This window comes from Cydia amplana, chromosome 3, assembly GCF_948474715.1.
Source record: "Cydia amplana chromosome 3, ilCydAmpl1.1, whole genome shotgun sequence".
In the NCBI taxonomy this organism is placed as follows: Eukaryota; Metazoa; Arthropoda; class Insecta; order Lepidoptera; family Tortricidae; genus Cydia; species Cydia amplana.
Window position 1 is genome coordinate 11,961,640 of NC_086071.1, and position 18,949 is coordinate 11,980,588.

General features: G+C 41.3%; 2 protein-coding genes across 4 annotated transcripts in view; one reads left to right on the forward strand and one right to left on the reverse strand.

The window, feature by feature from the left end:
* LOC134662809 (CD151 antigen-like) overlaps positions 1–18,949 on the reverse strand; it is a 227,749-nt gene that overhangs the window by 88,826 nt on the left and 119,974 nt on the right. The window lies entirely within an intron of this gene.
* On the forward strand, positions 1,513–6,695 carry LOC134662546 (uncharacterized). Of its 3 annotated transcripts, none has more exons than XM_063518805.1 (2): positions 1,513–1,652; positions 5,656–6,673. In XM_063518805.1, the coding sequence occupies exon 2, from the start codon at positions 5,709–5,711 to the stop codon at positions 6,507–6,509; it is 801 nt and encodes a 266-aa protein (XP_063374875.1). In that variant the 5' UTR covers positions 1,513–1,652; positions 5,656–5,708; the 3' UTR covers positions 6,510–6,673. The 3 variants fall into 3 exon arrangements, with proteins under 3 accessions (XP_063374875.1, XP_063374876.1, XP_063374877.1); XM_063518806.1 differs by having other exon boundaries at positions 1,537–1,652; positions 6,152–6,691; XM_063518807.1 differs by having other exon boundaries at positions 1,545–1,652; positions 6,194–6,695.

The following is an 18,949-nucleotide window of genomic DNA, read 5'->3' on the forward strand; positions in this document are numbered from 1 at the left end:
AGTAATTAAAAATAGTGTTTACAGTCCGCTATCGTTTTATTCAGCAGTCTAGATCTCCTGGATTCATCTAAATACTACGAACTAGGCACTAGACGCAACATATGGTCCTAAACTCGCCGAAGAAGAGAAGCGACCCAGTTCATTTCAAAAAGTTACTAAGATTTTTTTTTGGAAGTCGACCGACGACGAGAGCGCAGTTCTTCGATCATCAGCATCACCATCCGTCCATCTTCAGTGTCTTCGGGCTAGCCGCTTAAGCTAGAAAATCGCATCGTCAAGCAACGGCAAACCTATCACATCTGCGACGGACTTAGGTATCGCGAAGGACACCGAGCGAACTCCCTACGAGCCAAGAAGCAATCAATTACGGACCTAGTGCAGAAAATCATCTAAAGTGAAACCAAAGTGCAATAGGAACAGGAGCCCGCAATCTACTGGACAGTAATCAGGAGAGCATAACTGTGAGGTCTTTCCAATTCTTATTCATTAATTACACTCGGTTGTTTTCATTTAAATACACATTTCATAATCACAAGATCATTTTCAAAATAACGTCAGCGTAATTGTGTTGCTTAACATTGCTTCGATCTCAATAACATTACGACATAAATAGCATTTTTATTATTTCATTCATTGTCAATTCATAAATAAGTAACAATTTCGCTTCAATCATAATTTGAAGTAAATAAAATCAATAGGTACATTAAAATCGCTTTACGTTCATAATTTATACATATAATTAAACATAATATTTTATATATACATAAAATCATATACATATTCAACGAAATCTTATTGTTTACAATTATTAGTTTTAGTCGTAAAATACACGTTTAAGTAAAGTCTTAAATTATATACAGTAAACAATAAGATAACGAATATTTCATTGTATTCGGCCATAAGTAAAATCAGCATAACAGTAATCCAATTCGCTTACGAATCCATTACATTCACATATTATAATCATAGTTAACATTCATATTGCTAAGTCATTGAACATTCCATAAAATATTCCATATCTATTTTCATAGGTGGGTATACCTATAATAATTATTGTATAGTAAAAGTTGAATGCCTGATCAAATTTTTTAGCAATAGCATAAGTTGTGTCGGACATAGGAAAGTATCAGCGCCTGCAAAAAGTGCACAGGCAAAAGTTACATTGTTATTTTTACGTTGCTAATAGATTATCATCAGGGTTCTAAATTTTCGCCGTAAATTAAAAATTGAAAATTGTTGCTATTAGTTTTTAACAGGGTAGTGCTTAGCGCTTATAATAATTAGCAGTTGCTTCATTTAATTCTTATAACTGCATAATGACTACCGAGGCTAGATGCAAAGAATTAATAAAGAAGCGCGCTTCAATTAAGGCTAAGCTTGCACAGTTTATCGCTTACTTAAATACTGCGAAAACTTGTGATCAACTCAGTGATTCGCAGTTAGTGGAATTAGACATGCGTATTAAAAAACTTGATGATTCATACAACTCTTTTGATACTTACCAGAGCGAATTGGAGATGCTGGCTGAGGATCCTGCCGAGCAATATGGTGAACGCGAGCTGTTCGAGCGGTCTTACTACAAAGAGATTGCCGCCGCTCGGGAGCTGGTGGACAGGCACCGCAGCCATCGCGCCAAGGAGGTTCAATCCGAGGTAGGCTCCAATGAATGCCCAACAGTAGTGTCTTATAAGCACAACAATGTAAGGTTGCCAAAAATTAATTTGCCGCACTTCAGCGGTGGTTATCAGAATTGGCTGGAGTTTAAAGACATTTATGTTTCCTTAATTCATTCTGAGACAAGTATCGACAATATTAACAAGTTTCACTACCTACGCGCCTTTCTTCATGGAAGCGCGGCTTTGGTAATTAGGAGCTTGGACTTTAAGGGGGATAACTACGATGCCGCTTGGAAACTCCTTTGTGAACGATACGACAACAAACAGTTGCTTGTCAATAATCACGTGCAGGCACTTTTTAATATTGAACAGGTGCATAAAGAGTCAAGTGTAGCCTTGCGCCAGATTGTTGACAACACAAAAAAGAATTTAAATGCCTTAGCAACTTTAGACCAGCCCGTACAGCATTGGGATACATTAATTATCCACATAATGGCAGCCAAATTAGACGGAATTACAAGTAGGGAATGGGAAGAACATAGGAATCAGTTGACAAACCCTCCTGCACTTAGCGATTTTATAACATTTCTTACCAATAGGTGCAATCTTTTGGAAACTTTAGAAGAAGCCAAGCATAACAGGGTTAGGACGGACACGTCTGTCAACAATAAACCAAAAAGCCTTCTGGCTTTAGCAAGTAACGTTAGTAAACCTAAAACATATAACGTAACTTGCCCTTTATGTAATAAAGCTCATTACGTCTTCAATTGCGAAAATTTCAGGGCTTTGCCAGTAGAACAACGCGTGGTTAAGGCAAAGGAATTTAAGGTATGCCTAAATTGCTTACGTCCCGGTCATAACGACAGTAAGTGCAAACTTAGTCACTGCAAGTATTGCAAGACCAAGCATAACACACTTCTTCACGTCCATACGGAACCTAAGACCGCGTCAGAACACTTAGCCTTTTCCGCGAGTGCCCACAATGTTGATGAATCCGAGCATGTCTTGCTTTCAACAGCCCTAGTCAAGGTGCGCGATAGTGAGGGAAAATTGCACAGCGCCAGGGTCTTATTAGATAATGCCAGTACATCTAATTACATAACTAGGGACTTATCTAAGAAACTGAATCTGCCGGTTAAAAATGTCAACACTACAGTGTCCATGCTTGAGAAGCATGAATCAAATATCACCCAATCATGCTCTCTTAAATTGGAGTCATATGATGGGGGTTATAGCACTGACATAAAGTGCAGCATATTGTCCGACATTACGTCACCAATACCTTATACATACATTGACGCAACGGACGTACCCATACCTTCGGGAATTTGCCTCGCCGATCCTTCATACACTGAACCCGCTGACATTGAGATTCTTCTTGGGGCTAAAATCTTTTGGAGAGTTCTCGGCACCAATCGCATTATCTTAGGCAAAGATGATGATCCCTTCCTCGTTGAGACAAGGCTAGGTTGGCTCTTAGTAGGCGCCATAGATCAACCAGCCTCTGTCAAACCAGTTTGCTTGTTCTTGACTGACAAACAAACTGACACGACTCTTACGAAATTTTGGGAACTTGATACCATATCCCCGAAACATGACTTCACATCGGACGAAAACACATGTGAAGAACTTTTTAATAAAACTACTAAGAGAGATAAAAACGGACGTTTTGTGGTTACCGTTCCTCTTAAGGAATCTCCCGATGCTTTAAGAGACTCGTACGGGATGGCCAAGCGTAGGTTTTTATCTCTCGAACGCAGGTTAGATAGGGACTCCTTATTAAAGGAGCGCTATGTAAATTTCATGGAGGAATATGAGGCTTTGGGTCACATGAGTGAAACTTTGCCTTGCAGTTCATTACCGTCGTATTATTTGCCCCACCACGCCGTGTTAAGAGAGTCTAGCACGACTACTAAGCTGCGTGTGGTATTCGACGCTTCAGCTGCCACTACATCAGGACAATCTTTTAACGACATCCAGTTAATAGGACCCAGGGTTCAGGACGACTTATTTTCCATTTTACTACGGTTTCGTCAACATAAATATGTAGTGTCAGCTGACATCGAGAAAATGTATCGGCAAATTCTTGTGGACGACGAACAACGTCAACTTCAGTTGATCTTATGGAGGGCAGACCCTTCAAAGCCGCTTAAAATTTATTCCCTTAATACCGTGACTTACGGGACGTCATCAGCTCCGTTTCTGAGTACACGGTGCCTCTTACAGCTATCACAAGAGTCCAGTGACAAGCAAACGAAGGAAGCGATCGCCAGGGATTTTTATGTAGACGACTTCCTATCTGGCTCTCATTCTATAGATGATACTGTGGCACTATGTCGTAATGTAATAGATACGCTGGAAAATGCTCAATTCCACTTGCGTAAGTGGCAGTCTAATAATAAAGAGATTCTTAAAGCCGTTGGTGAGGATTCTTGTCTGACAGAATGTGTGGATCTCAGCGAGAACGAGCTGTCTAAAACATTAGGCCTTAATTGGAGATGCGCTCAAGACAGTCTCACATTTCGCATAGACATCTCGTTACCAAAGGTAGTCACTAAAAGACACATTCTTTCAGTCATAGCCCAAATTTTTGACCCTTTAGGATTAGTAACGCCTTGTATCGTGCAGGCGAAAATAATCATGCAGAAACTTTGGGTAAACCAGTGTTCTTGGGATGATCCGCTTACAGGAGACATACTTACATCCTGGGAAGACTTTGTAAAAACTCTGCCTTATCTTAATAATATCCATATACCTCGCTGGGTCTTGTGCAATACTCCTACGGTTGTTGATTTCCACGTCTTCACTGATGCGTCGGAGAAAGCATACGGAGCTTGCCTGTACGTCCGCTCCGTGGCCGGGGATGGCTCAGTGAGTGTTCACCTACTGGCATCTAAAAGTAAAGTCGCGCCGATTAAAGTCACAACTATTCCGCGTCTCGAGCTTTGCGGGGCCTTATTAGGCGTAAGATTGTGTACAAAGGTTCTTGAGTCACTTACCCGGAAACCAGACCATTGCGTATTATGGTGTGACTCGATGATAGTCATGGGTTGGCTATCATCTTCTCCTTGTTCATTACGTCCTTTTGTCAAAAACCGGATATCAGAGATCCAGGAAAGCTCCAGAGCCGCTTCTTGGCGCTACGTGCCTTCAAAGGAGAATCCTGCAGATCTGGTGTCTCGAGGTTTAGGTGCCGACCTCATAATGAACTCTTCCTTGTGGTGGTCGGGACCATCCTTCTTGAAACAGGACATGGCCTATTGGCCGACTGCACCAAAGTCTGGTAACCAGTCTCCACTGCCAGAGATGTTACCGGCCAAGGCATTTGTCGCATGTCCCGCCCCTAATAACGCTGATAACCAAATAGAACATTTAATTAAAAACAAATCATCTTATTCAAAATTGCAACGGGTAATAGCGTATATTCATAGATTCATACACAATTGTAAAAAAGAAAATACTAAGACAACCGGTGGTCTTAACTTAGTTGAGCTAGAATCGGCTTCAGTTCTACTTCTTCGCAGGTCCCAACAAGACTCATTTCCTGACGAGTATGAGCTTCTTAAAACAGGAAAACCATTGCCAAAGAAAAGCCGGCTTAGTTCGCTATCGCCATTTTTTGATTCAGGGCTTATTAGAGTCGGGGGTCGACTGGTTAACCCATATTATGACTATGGCACAAAGCATCCTATAGTCATCTGTAGTAAGCATCATCTCGCAAGGTTGCTTTTTAAAATGTTCCACTTACGTCTACTTCACGCGCCTCCTCAATTACTTCTAGCGACTATAAAACTTAACTACTGGCCGCTCGGAGGAAGAAACTTAGCAAAACAGGTTGTCCATACTTGTCTCAAATGTGTTCGATTGAAAGGTGAAACAGTGCAACCAATAATGGGTAACTTGCCGAAAGAAAGGTTGCACCTTGAATATCCGTTCCTTGAAACAGGCACCGATTACGCCGGTCCAATTCTTATAGCTGACCGCAAAGGTAGAGGGTGTAGGCATGTAAAGGCCTATATTTGCATATTTGTGTGTTTAGCATCCAAGGCACTTCATTTGGAGCTTGTTTCGGATTTGACCAAGGAAGCCTTTATGGCAGCTCTTAACCGATTTATTGGTCGTCGTGGCAAGCCAAGGGTAATCTTCTCAGATAATGGCACGACCTTTGTTGGTACCTTCAATGAGCTCTCAAATCTCTTAAAACAAGACTTTGCGGCAGATATGGCCGACGCGCAAATCAATTTCTCTTTCATCCCAGCATACACACCTCACTTTGGAGGAATCTGGGAGTCTGCCGTGAAGTCCGTAAAGTACCACCTGCGACGAACCCTAGGTCTTACACATCTCACCTATGAATTATTGGCTACGTGCTTAGTAAAGATCGAAGCGATTTTAAACTCACGTCCTCTTACGCCACTTTCTAATGATCCATCTGATCTATCCTTTTTAAGTCCATCTCACTTCTTAATTGGAAGGCCTCTCACGTTTTTGCCTTACCCTCAGCTCACCAACCTAAAGATTACCTCACTTCAAAGGTACCAGCGCATCGAGTTCCTTAAACAGCACTTCTGGAACAGGTTCTCCACTGAGTATATTTCTGGCCTGCAACAGAGAACCAAATGGCAGAGCTCAAGGGGCAAACTCGACGTCGGAACCATGGTAGTAATCAAGGACAAGAATCTACCGCCGCTTATGTGGCTGCTCGGCCGCATCGTCCAAGTACTGCCTGGCAGAGATGGCATCGCAAGAGTAGCCGACATAAAGACGAAAAAGGGAGTCATTCGTCGGGCCTTCAACACAATTTGTCCTCTACCCATCCAAGATCTTGAAGACCCAAGCTCTTCAATGCCGGGAGTATATGTTGGTAACAATACCGCCGCCGCATCAAATTGACTCCACAGCAACAGCGATGACGTCACGTCACCGGACCGGTTAGCCGGCGACGGGCCCGGGGACCGGTCCGCGGGGGGACGGGCAGAATCGAAATAACGGCTCGCGGAACGCACACATATCGCGTCGCGTCCAAATTAATTATAAATAATAAGAATATCTTTGTAACTACCAGTAATTAAAAATAGTGTTTACAGTCCGCTATCGTTTTATTCAGCAGTCTAGATCTCCTGGATTCATCTAAATACTACGAACTAGGCACTAGACGCAACACGGCTATATGCCTAATTTTATATAATGTCTAAATATGTATAACGGTTTCGGTTCCTAGGGTTCCGATCTCGGTAAGGGCATTTATTGTGTTTATGACGATTATTTGTTCCCGAGTTAAGGTTGTTTTGTTGCAGAATATAAGCTGCTTCAGGATCCGAAATCTTTCATTGAGGAAACCTTCTTCTGAATTGAGAATAAAATATCCAAATATTGAATAATTTTAAATCAAAAGTTTCGCGTAGAGTTTTCTTGGAAATATTCAGTAGTAACGTATTAAAATCTAATAAAAGTAAATTAAATCCAATTCCGGAATTTTCGAAATTCAGTGGTTTCAATTCCGGAATTGTAATATCGGAAAATTTGTCCGAGATTCCGGAATTTCGAAATTCCGGAATTCCGGAACTCTTTGTTAATAACGCGTAGCAAATATTATATTACAATACAAATACTCTTTATTGCACACCTCACTAAAAGAAGACAATACAAAATAAAACAGAAATACAAGCAGAGGTAAACAACAGGCGGCCTTATCGCTAAAAAGCGATCTCTTCCAGACAACCTTTATTTTTTATTTTTTTATTTTATTTTATTTTATGTATTCGTTGCACACAATACTCCACAGAAATCGTTTGTAATAGAAATGAACGATAAGTTGTCAAGAAACATAATTTGAGAATAAACGACTGTGGAGCAGTGTTGGCCGTAATGTGTAATTCTAATTAACAATTAATCATTTCCATTAACCATTAAATCCGCAATTAGTCAATTGCATTACGCATCAATTTAAATTAAGTTAATTAGAATTGAATTTTGAGGCGTTTAATTACATTGATTGTCAATCTAAATTAACGTTTAATGCAATTAAATCAATTTTTTCATAAACTAATAATTAATGTTACTATTGCTTAGAAACTTGGAGCTAGGTATTAAAATTAAAAATAAGCATATGAATACAAGCTTCAGTGAATTATCAGGTCGTGATATTTTAAAATGAGACAACAAAATGACCCTGAAACCTGGCAGTAGGTACCTACTGGAACTCAGGTTTGGTGCAACATAGACACACGCCATTTAGGCTATTCGACTCGTCACAATGAGCACTTGGGAGAGCAGTACCCAAGATGGAGCTGATGCTGAACCTTGGCTGTACCTAGTGGAACTCAGGTTTGGTGCAACATAGACACACGCCGTTTTGGTCATCCGACTCGTCTTGATGAGCACTTGGGAGAGCAGTACCCAAGATAGAGCTGATGCTGAACCCTGGCAGTACCTAATGGAACTCAGGTTTGGTGCAACATAGACAAACCCCGTTTTAGTCATCCGACTCGTCTTGATGAGCACTTGGGAGAGCAGTACCCAAGATAGAGCTGATGCTGAACCCTGGCAGTACCTAATGGAACTCAGGTTTGGTGCAACATAGACAAACGCCGTTTTGGTCATCCGACTCGTCTTGATGAGCACTTGGGAGAGCAGTACCCAAGATAGAGCTGATGCTGAACCCTGGCAGTACCTAATGGAACTCAGGTTTGGTGCAACATAGACAAACGCCGTTTTGGTCATCCGACTCGTCTTGATGAGCACTTGGGAGAGCAGTACCCAAGATAGAGCTGATGCTGAACCCTGGCAGTACCTAATGGAACTCAGGTTTGGTGCAACATAGACAAACCCCGTTTTGGTCATCCGACTCGTCTTGATGAGCACTTGGGAGAGCAGTACCCAAGATAGAGCTGATGCTGAACCCTGGCAGTACCTAATGGAACTCAGGTTTGGTGCAACATAGACAAACGCCGTTTTGGTCATCCGACTCGTCTTGATGAGCACTTGGGAGAGCAGTACCCAAGATAGAGCTGATGCTGAACCCTGGCAGTACCTAATGGACCTCAGGTTTGGTGCAACATAGACAAACGCCGTTTTGGTCATCCGACTCGTCTTGATGAGCACTTGGGAGAGCAGTATCCAAGATAGAGCTGATGCTGAACCCTGGCAGTACCTAATGGAACTCAGGTTTGGTGCAACATAGACAAACGCCGGTTTGGTCATCCGACTCGTCTTGATGAGCACTTGGGAGAGCAGTACCCAAGATAGAGCTGATGCTGAACCCTGGCAGTACCTAATGGAACTCAGGTTTGGTGCAACATAGACAAACGCCGTTTTGGTCATCCGACTCGTCTTGATGAGCACTTGGGAGATCAGTACCCAAGATAGAGCTGATGCTGAACCCTGGCAGTACCTAGTGGAACTCAGGTTTGGTGCAACATAGACACACGCCGTTTTGGTCATCCGACTCGTTTTGATGAGCACTTGGGAGAGCAGTACCCAAGATAGAGCTGATGCTGAACCCTGGCAGTACCTAATGGAACTCAGGTTTGGTGCAACATAGACAAACGCCGTTTTGGTCATCCGACTCGTCTTGATGAGCACTTGGGAGAGCAGTACCCAAGATTGAGCTGATGCTGAACCCTGGCAGTACCTAATGGAACTCAGGTTTGGTGCAACATAGACAAACGCCGTTTTGGTCATCCGACTCGTCTTGATGAGCACTTGGGAGAGCAGTGCCCAAGATAGAGCTGATGCTAAACCCTGGCAGTACCTAATGGAACTCAGGTTTTGTGCAACATAGACAAACGCCGTTTTGGTCATCCGACTCGTCTTGATGAGCACTTGGGAGAGCAGTGCCCAAGATAGAGCTGATGCTAAACCCTGGCAGTACCTAATGGAACTCAGGTCTGGTGCAACATAGACAAACGCCGTTTTGGTCATCCGACTCGTCTTGATGAGCACTTGGGAGAGCAGTACCCAAGATAGAGCTGATGCTGAACCCTGGCAGTACCTAGTGGAACTCAGGTTTGATGCAACATAGACACACGCCGTATTGGTCATCCTACTCGTCTTGATGAGCACTTGGGAGAGCAGTACCCAAGATAGAGCTGATGCTGAACCCTGGCAGTACCTAATGGAACTCAGGTTTGGTGCAACATAGACAAACGCCGTTTTGGTCATCCGACTCGTCTTGATGAGCACTTGGGAGAGCAGTACCCAAGATAGAGCTGATCCTGAACCCTGGCAGTACCTAGTGGAACTCAGGTTTGGTGCAACATAGACACACGCCGTTTTGGTCATCCGACTCGTCTTGATGAGCACTTGGGAGAGCAGTACCCAAGATTGAGCTGATGCTGAACCCTGGCAGTACCTAATGGAACTCAGGTTTGGTGCAACATAGACAAACGCCGTTTTGGTCATCCGACTCGTCTTGATGAGCACTTGGGAGAGCAGTGCCCAAGATAGAGCTGATGCTAAACCCTGGCAGTACCTAATGGAACTCAGGTCTGGTGCAACATAGACAAACGCCGTTTTGGTCATCCGACTCGTCTTGATGAGCACTTGGGAGAGCAGTACCCAAGATAGAGCTGATGCTGAACCCTGGCAGTACCTAGTGGAACTCAGGTTTGATGCAACATAGACACACGCCGTATTGGTCATCCTACTCGTCTTGATGAGCACTTGGGAGAGCAGTACCCAAGATAGAGCTGATGCTGAACCCTGGCAGTACCTAATGGAACTCAGGTTTGGTGCAACATAGACAAACGCCGTTTTGGTCATCCGACTCGTCTTGATGAGCACTTGGGAGAGCAGTACCCAAGATAGAGCTGATGCTGAACCCTGGCAGTACCTAATAGAACTCAGGTTTGGTGCAACATAGACAAACGCCGTTTTGGTCATCCGTCACATCTTGACGAGCACTTGGGAGAGCAGTACCCAAGATAGAGCTGATGCTGAACCCTGGCAGTACCTGCAGGTTCAAGATGTGACGGATGACCTAAATAGCGTGGGCTTATGTTGCACCAAACCTGAGTTCCACTAGGTATAGCCAGGGTTCAGCATCAGCTCTATCTTGGGTACTGCTCTCCCAAGTGCTCATCAAGACAAGTCGGATGACCAAAACGACGTGTGTCTATGTTGCACCAAACCTGAGTTCCACTAGGTACAGCCAGGGTTCAGCATCAGCTCTATCTTGGGTACTGCTCTCCCAAGTGCTCATCAAGACGAGTCGGATGACTAAAACGGCATGTGTCTATGTTGCACCAAACCTGAGTTCCACTAGGTATAGCCAGGGTTCAGCATCAGCTCTATCTTGGGTAGGGTCTCCCAAGTGCTCATCAAGACGAGTCGGATGACCAAAACGGCGTGTTTCTATGTTGCACCAAACCTGAGTTCCACTAGGTACAGCCAGCTGTTCAGCATCAGCTCTATCTTGGGTACTGCTTTCCCAAGTGCTCATCAAGACAAGTCGGATGACCAAAACGGCGTGTGTCTATGTTGCACCAAACCTGAGTTCCACTAGGTACAGCCAGGGTTCAGCATTAGCTCTATCTTGGGTACTGCTCTCCCAAGTGCTCATCAAGACGAGTCGGATGACTATAACGGCGTTTGTCTATGTTGCACCAAACCTGAGTTCCACTAAGTACAGCCAGGGTTCAGCATCAGCTCTATCTTGGGTACTGCTCTCCCAAGTGCTCATCAAGACGAGTCGGATGACTAAAACGGCATGTGTCTATGTTGCACCAAACCTGAGTTCCACTAGGTATAGCCAGGGTTCAGCATCAGCTCTATCTTGGGTACGGTCTCCCAAGTGCTCATCAAGACGAGTCGGATGACCAAAACGGCGTGTTTCTATGTTGCACCAAACCTGAGTTCCACTAAGTACAGCCAGGGTTCAGCATCAGCTCTATCTTGGGTACTGCTCTCCCAAGTGCTCATCAAGACGAGTCAGATGACCAAAACGGCATGTGTCTATGTTGCACCAAACCTGAGTTCCACTAGGTACAGCCAGGGTTCAGCATCAGCTCTATCTTGGGTACTGGTCTCCCAAGTGCTCATCAAGACGAGTCGGATGACCAAAACGGCGTTTGTCTCTGTTGCACCGAACCTGTGTTCCATTAGGTACTGCCAGGGTTCAGCATCAGCTCTATCTTGGGTACTGCTCTCCCAAGTGCTCATCAAGTCGAGTCGGATGATCAAAACGGCGTTTGTCTATGTTGCACCAAACCTGAGTTCCACTAGGTACTGCCAGGGTCCAGCATCAGCTCTATCTTGGGTACTGCTCTCCCAAGTGCTCATCAAGACGAGTCGGATGACCAAAACGGCGTGTGTGTATGTTGCACCAAACCTGAGTTCCACTAGGTACAGCCAGGGTTCAGCATCAGCTCTATCTTGGGTACTGCTCTCCCAAGTGCTCATCAAGACGAGTCGGATGACCAAAACGGCGTGTGTCTATGTTGCACCAAACCTGAGTTCCACTAAGTACAGCCAGGGTTCAGCATCAGCTCTAACATGGGTACTGCTCTCCCAAGTGCTCATCAAGACGAGTCGGATGACCAAAACGGCGTTTGTCTATGTTGCACCAAACCTGAGTTCCATTAGGTACTGCCAGGGTTCAGCATCAGCTCTATCTTGGGTACTGCTCTCCCAAGTGCTCATCAAGACGAGTCGGATGACCAAAACGGCGTTTGTCTATGTTGCACCAAACCTGAGTTCCATTAGGTACTGCCAGGGTTCAGCATCAGCTCTATCTTGGGTACTGCTCTCCCAAGTGCTCACCAAGACGAGTCGGATGACCAAAACGGCGTTTATCTATGTTGCACCAAACCTGAGTTCCACTAGGTACAGCCAAGGTTCAGCATCAGCTCCATCTTGGGTACTGCTCTCCCAAGTGCTCATTGTGACGAGTCGAATAGCCTAAACGGCGTGTGTCTATGTTGCACCAAACCTGAGTTCCACTAGGTACAGCCAGGGTTCAGCATCAGCTCTATCTTGGGTACTGCTCTCCTAAGTGCTCACCAAGACGAGTCGGATGACCAAAACGGCGTTTGTCTATGTTGCACCAAACCTGAGTTCCATTAGGTACTGCCAGGGTTCAGCATCAGCTCTATCTTGGGTACTGCTCTCCCAAGTGCTCACCAAGACGAGTCGGATGACCAAAACGGCGTTTGTCTATGTTGCACCAAACCTGAGTTCCACTAGGTACAGCCAAGGTTCAGCATCAGCTCCATCTTGGGTACTGCTCTCCCAAGTGCTCATTGTGACGAGTCGAATAGCCTAAACGGCGTGTGTCTATGTTGCACCAAACCTGAGTTCCACTAGGTACAGCCAGGGTTCAGCATCAGCTCTATCTTGGGTACTGCTCTCCCAAGTGCTCACCAAGACGAGTCGGATGACCAAAACGGCGTTTGTCTATGTTGCACCAAACCTGAGTTCCACTAGGTACAGCCAAGGTTCAGCATCAGCTCCATCTTGGGTACTGCTCTCCCAAGTGCTCATTGTGACGAGTCGAATAGCCTAAACGGCGTGTGTCTATGTTGCACCAAACCTGAGTTCCACTAGGTACAGCCAGGGTTCAGCATCAGCTCCATCTTGGGTACTGCTCTCCCAAGTGCTCATTGTGACGAGTCGAATAGCCTAAACGACGTGTGTGTATGTTGCACCAAACCTGAATTCCACTAGGTACACCCAGGGTTCAGCATCAGCTCTATCTTGGGTACTGGTCTCCCAAGTGCTCATCAAGACGAGTCGGATGATCAAACGGCGTGTTTCTATGTTGCACCAAACCTGAGGTCCACTAGCTAGATAAAAATTACGGGCGCCCTTATAAAATTACGATATATTTTTGTTAATTGATAATTATCAATAATATTTTTAATTGTCATTAAAAATTGATTTAATTTTTAATGGTTTGTGAAGCATTAACCATTAATTCTTTTTAATTTTTAATGGTTCGAAATAAATTAATATTAATGCAAATTGATGTTAATGCGAATTGACAATTAAATTTCCTTCAATGGTTAATGGTTAATTCGAATTAACCTTTTCAATGGTTAATTTTTAATGGTAATTGGGATTAACGTTCGGCCAACACTGCTGTGGAGCCAACACAATCGAGAGGCAATAACAAGCGAACTTAGTAACGAAGCCAAAGGCGTTGTTGATGAAATTTTCAACTCGTCGAACTCATGTTCGAAGTCATCTGCTGTAGTCGAGAAAATCCTATTAAAGTAACGACAAAGTCGAACAAATTGCCGATGTTCCCAACTTCGGTGGCTAGTTTGTTTTTATTACAAGACCTGTTTTCGATGCAAATTTTCCGCTAACAAATAATTGAAGAATCTTTTCATTATATTCAGGCTAACATGAATCCGCTGAAAGCTTGATTACGACCAGATTTATTTTACTAGAAGCAAAATTTGAATTATAAGTAGAAAATATTACTGCAAACGAGAATGTTATGACATCATAATACTTATTAGGCAAAAAACGTTCACTGCTGGACGAAGGTTTCTCTCAAGTATTTCCTCACTAATAGGAATATCACGTGTACACGTGTAAGAACTGAAAGAATAAGAAATAATCGAAATGCCTTAATAATAGAAATAGACATATATTTGTTTGCGTGAACTGTGGTACAAAATTATATGTATATGTGGTAACATTTTCTACTACGAGTATTAGCACATCTTGCCGGCAATATGCCCATATTAACCTAAAAAAATCACTTACTTTTACATAATTTACATTACCTAGGTACATTACACAAGTTTGGTAACAAATCTAATTATTTTATTAAATCCGACCACTGGAGGGCTTCGTCAATTTTTCTTTAATATGTATATGAAATCTATTTCAGTTTATAATTTACATTACATTTACAATTTACATTGAGATTAAATATCTTAAATATTAAATTATTATCATTATTTGAAAAAGAAGAATGTCACAATCACAATGAAATAAGCGAAAATCCATATTTTTTTATGTCAATAGAAATAATCTAAGATTAAATTATATTAGCAATAATTCCTTGATTATTATAAACCGAATTACAAGGACTATCGCCACAGCGTCGGTATATTTAGACCGTAGACATATTTTCTGAAAATGGCCAATCCCCGTAAATGCCTGCATTAAGACGAAAGTGGGGGATTTTCCTTTTTTAATTAAATTGCTGTCGCAATTATAACGTTCAAATTTAGTCACTCAATTTATCAAGAAAATTTCAGTGACTTCCCCCATTTCTTGTGGCTGCAACACCTGCAATGCCGCACTGCCAACGCTGCTGCCGTCGCAATACAAATGTTACCTTTATTTAGAAAATACATTACTATGATACGTTACATGAGTTCGCTTTTAATGTTGCTACGATCAATCAATTTAAGTGGATAAAGTACTTTTGGGCCAAGAAATACTTTCTCACTAAACCAGCTGGCTGAGCTTGTTCAAAAACTGATGAGAAAGTTCCATTTTATCCACATGTGTTGTGTGGCAAAGTAATCAAATCCAAATTTTCGTCATGTGGCCTGGTAGAATTGACTTTCAAATTATTATTTTGAATGATAAATATTTAATAACATTAATTTTGAATGGTTTGGTTTGATTTTGTTTGATATTTTACAGTTAGTACCTATTTTCTGTATTGGTGTGGTGAAAAATTTTGTGGTTCACTCGGTAGCAATCACAGAATATGTACATTACGAGTAATATTATTCCGTGTCTCAAATACGAGTATAAGTATCTATGGCCAAGACGAAAACAATATTATTATGAGTAGGCAGGTCCTTACTATTACGAGTTTCTCATCTACGATACTGGCCTGATTGCCTTGTTTTGATATTATATAAGAAAAACCGTTTTGCAAGACCGAAGTGATCTCATAAGAGCTCCGCGAACGTTTCTAATAAGAGGATTTATGGCAATATGGATGGAAAAATTATAATGTGATACTTTATTCAGCAAATTTCGTTAATGGTAGGTATATGCAGTCCTTAAAAAAATAACTTAAAAGTATCTAAATTAATTCTACAAATAAACGAATCAGAAAGACCTCCGCGAGCTGTACCGGGTGCAAAGGTGCCCATCACACCGGCCCATCATGGAAAAATGGTTTGTGTATCTATGATATTGAAAGACAAAGTTAAAAGACTAAATCAGGAAGAGCCACGTTAAGGGGCTACGATAAAACCAGCTTTTACTCAACTAACTCTTTTTATTCATTTCATTCAATCGAAATTTGGTACATTTTCTAGCACAAATTATCTACTAGGTAAGTATTTAAATTCATGCAAAGCGTAAGAATTAACTCTCTATTCCAAAACAGTACTTATTACTAAAAGTAAAGTACCATAACGCTATTATAACGTTATTTTAAATACTCTCTATTTCGGTATTTGTGGTACATTCCTGAACGTTCTGGATTGCCTTCTGGGCACTAATTATAGTTACTTTGTAACCTGGCTCCTACGGTGTAGGACCCTCGTTATTTATGGCATATCTTGCAAGCCCTATTTGCAAGGTTTAACTAAGTATTGTTCTTGCAAAATAAACTAGAAGTAACTTTAAAGCTAAACTCCTGAATATATTCAAAGGATAAACATGAGTAAAAGTTGAATTTCGATGACTTCGTTCCTGTATCTGAAATTACTTAGAAACTGCGTGTGTACACGAAACTTGTGGTACCAATACTTACTAAGCTCCCTTCAATTGGGTGATAGGAAATGGATGCGCGAATAATGACAATGAAAATCATTTTGATATCGAAATGTAAATTCGAATTGGCCACACAGTTTGAGCATTCCGTACCTACTAATGAATCGCTCGGCATATCGGTCAAGAGTCACACTCGATGTGTTAAGGTTTTTACCGAAAGAAAAAAGGGCGATTACTTCCCAGGGGTCCCTTTGTTTGGTGACTCCAATTTTCTTATGGCCTGCGTACGTACCCACTTTACTTTGTTTCCGCGATACCCAAAACATTTGGCGAGTATAGCTTATTTGACAATGATGAAAAGTGGTTGACAGATATATATTTTGTGTTTGTTTGGTTAAAATATACATCTTTTGTATTGTTTACGGAAAAAGGAATATGTATGTAACCTACCTAGACCTGCAGCTGTTACGAGAACGTATCAGCAACCATCTCAGCGGTAAAAAGCAGTCGCTGTGGCCGATAACGACTAGGGAGACGATCCTGAAGACCTATCTCTTGACGAAATTTATTTCGCGTGTATATGTTGAACCTAAAGTATTGTTTGATGATAGGTGTGTAGCTGTAGGTACGCAATACGCTACGCACCTATTTACATCAAACTGGAATAAATATAAATATTCCATTATCCTATACTATTGATATATTGGATTTAAAATAACACACTGAATCCAAAATAATTCTTTATAAACCCTTTAAGCCAATATAAATGCAAAGCCACTTACAATCTCATGGAATTGTATCAGCGAAGTTGGCAAATTGACTCGGTATGTCGAGGGAAATTATTTAAATTCTTTTCACATAATCCACAGGCCCATTCGTCGTTTTTGGAACCTACATCTGATTGGCTGTTTTAAATAAAATAAAGAAGAGTGAATAGACGATTGCAATGTCAGTTACTAAAAGTAACTTTAAATTATTTTTTCTACTCCAGCACTTAAATGTGTCAATTAAATGACTGACAGTGATATCTAAAGCAATGTCATTTGAATGATTTGTCTATAGGCTCATAAGATGACTGCTAGCAGTCATCTTATGAGTATAATACAACTGCTTTATTTTTTTTAAAGATACAAGTTCCGATCATCTTGATTGAAAGAGGTATGTTTTCATTTACAATAATAACTCTTTTTTTTTAAATAATAACTCAATTTTTTTAAAATAATGACTCTTTTTTTTTAATAATAACTCTTTTTTTTAATAATAACTCTTTTTTTTTTTTTTTGCTGCAGCTGTCATAGAAAAAGTAATGTATGCAACAGCTCATAATTGGTTCTTAAAATTCTCGGGTCTTTTTTTACAAAACTCGACTACGTCTCGTTTTGTAACTTCGACCCTTGAATTTTAAGAACCCTTATTATATCACTGTTGCATAAACTACTATAGCAGTACTATTAGAATAGAGAGTTATTATTAATTAAATGGATAGTGTTTAGTTTCAGTTCGTAGGTATTGCAAATTAACCTTTCGTATGCTAAAGATCCTGTAAATTTTTGACTGTTAAAAACATGAACTTAATGTTGATATGCTTAAGTTGATGATGCACCGATCAGTGCTAAAGAAGCTCAGAGGTAAAAGTTTACAACAATTCTTTTTTACGAGTCGTAGGTAGCCGTTTATTTAGTTTGTAATTTAAGAATAACTTTTGTATAAAACACTAATTATTAAAGTTACAGGGAAAATTATCTGACTAAGTATGTATCGATGTAAATTTTTATACAGTAAGCTGCGGAGATAACTGACCCTCCTACAAACAATAGTCTATGCAGGGGGTCAGTTATCTCTGCAGCTTACTGTACTACTTCTATTGGTACAAACCAAAATGTAGATTGTTTCACAATATTGAATGTGAAACGTCACAGTTTGTCGAATACCGGCAGACGGCTCGTTCCGTATCTGTGAGATTTAGATTGGGCACAGGCTGCAGACTCCGAACAGCCAACACGTTATTGACTTATGAACTAGCTCTGGTTCTGGATAGCATTGATGTATAATCTTAACTTGATTTTTGATATTCATTTCACATTTATCTCAATGCAGATCTTGCACCAAAAATATAAAGTGTGCGCGAGACCCTCTGACTCTGCCAAGACTTGTAGAGTTAAAGTCCACCAGATCTGATAAAAGAATAAAAGCTTATACCTAGTAGGATAAGAGGGCAAATATCTAATGTACAAATACTATATGGCCAAAATTATTAACAACATTCATGTAGTAATATGTAAAAACTTTCGCTCTTTACACTTCCTCTATGTTGTAAACCCATAATCATAAGACAAGGCTTAGTTAGGTTAATCTCAGATGAGAGTAGTCTCATCAATGTTCAAGTAGTTGTCGAAAAATAACTTTAAGTACATATTACTTAGTTAGTATACGTCGTTATACGTTTGACCTTGTTTGGATATCGGACCTTTTGATGTAGCAAGGCAGGTTTGTGAGTCAGTCAGTCAGTCATCATATACCTAGTCAGAATAATCCTGTTGGTTCCGATTTGTTCCCAACTCTAGTGGTAATTTTTATTAAATGGGTAGGTATTGGCACCTCGTTGTGTATTTCGTATTGCGCTCGCAAATTTAAAATAACTCCGGAATCTCAATTTTACTTAGCAAACTGTTTAATTGAGCCGTTGATTACTTTGC

Bases quoted from the DNA above. Each gene is read 5' to 3' on its own strand.
- LOC134662546 (XM_063518805.1), top strand. From the start codon at position 5,709: ATGGCAGCTCTTAACCGATTTATTGGTCGTCGTGGCAAGCCAAGGGTA.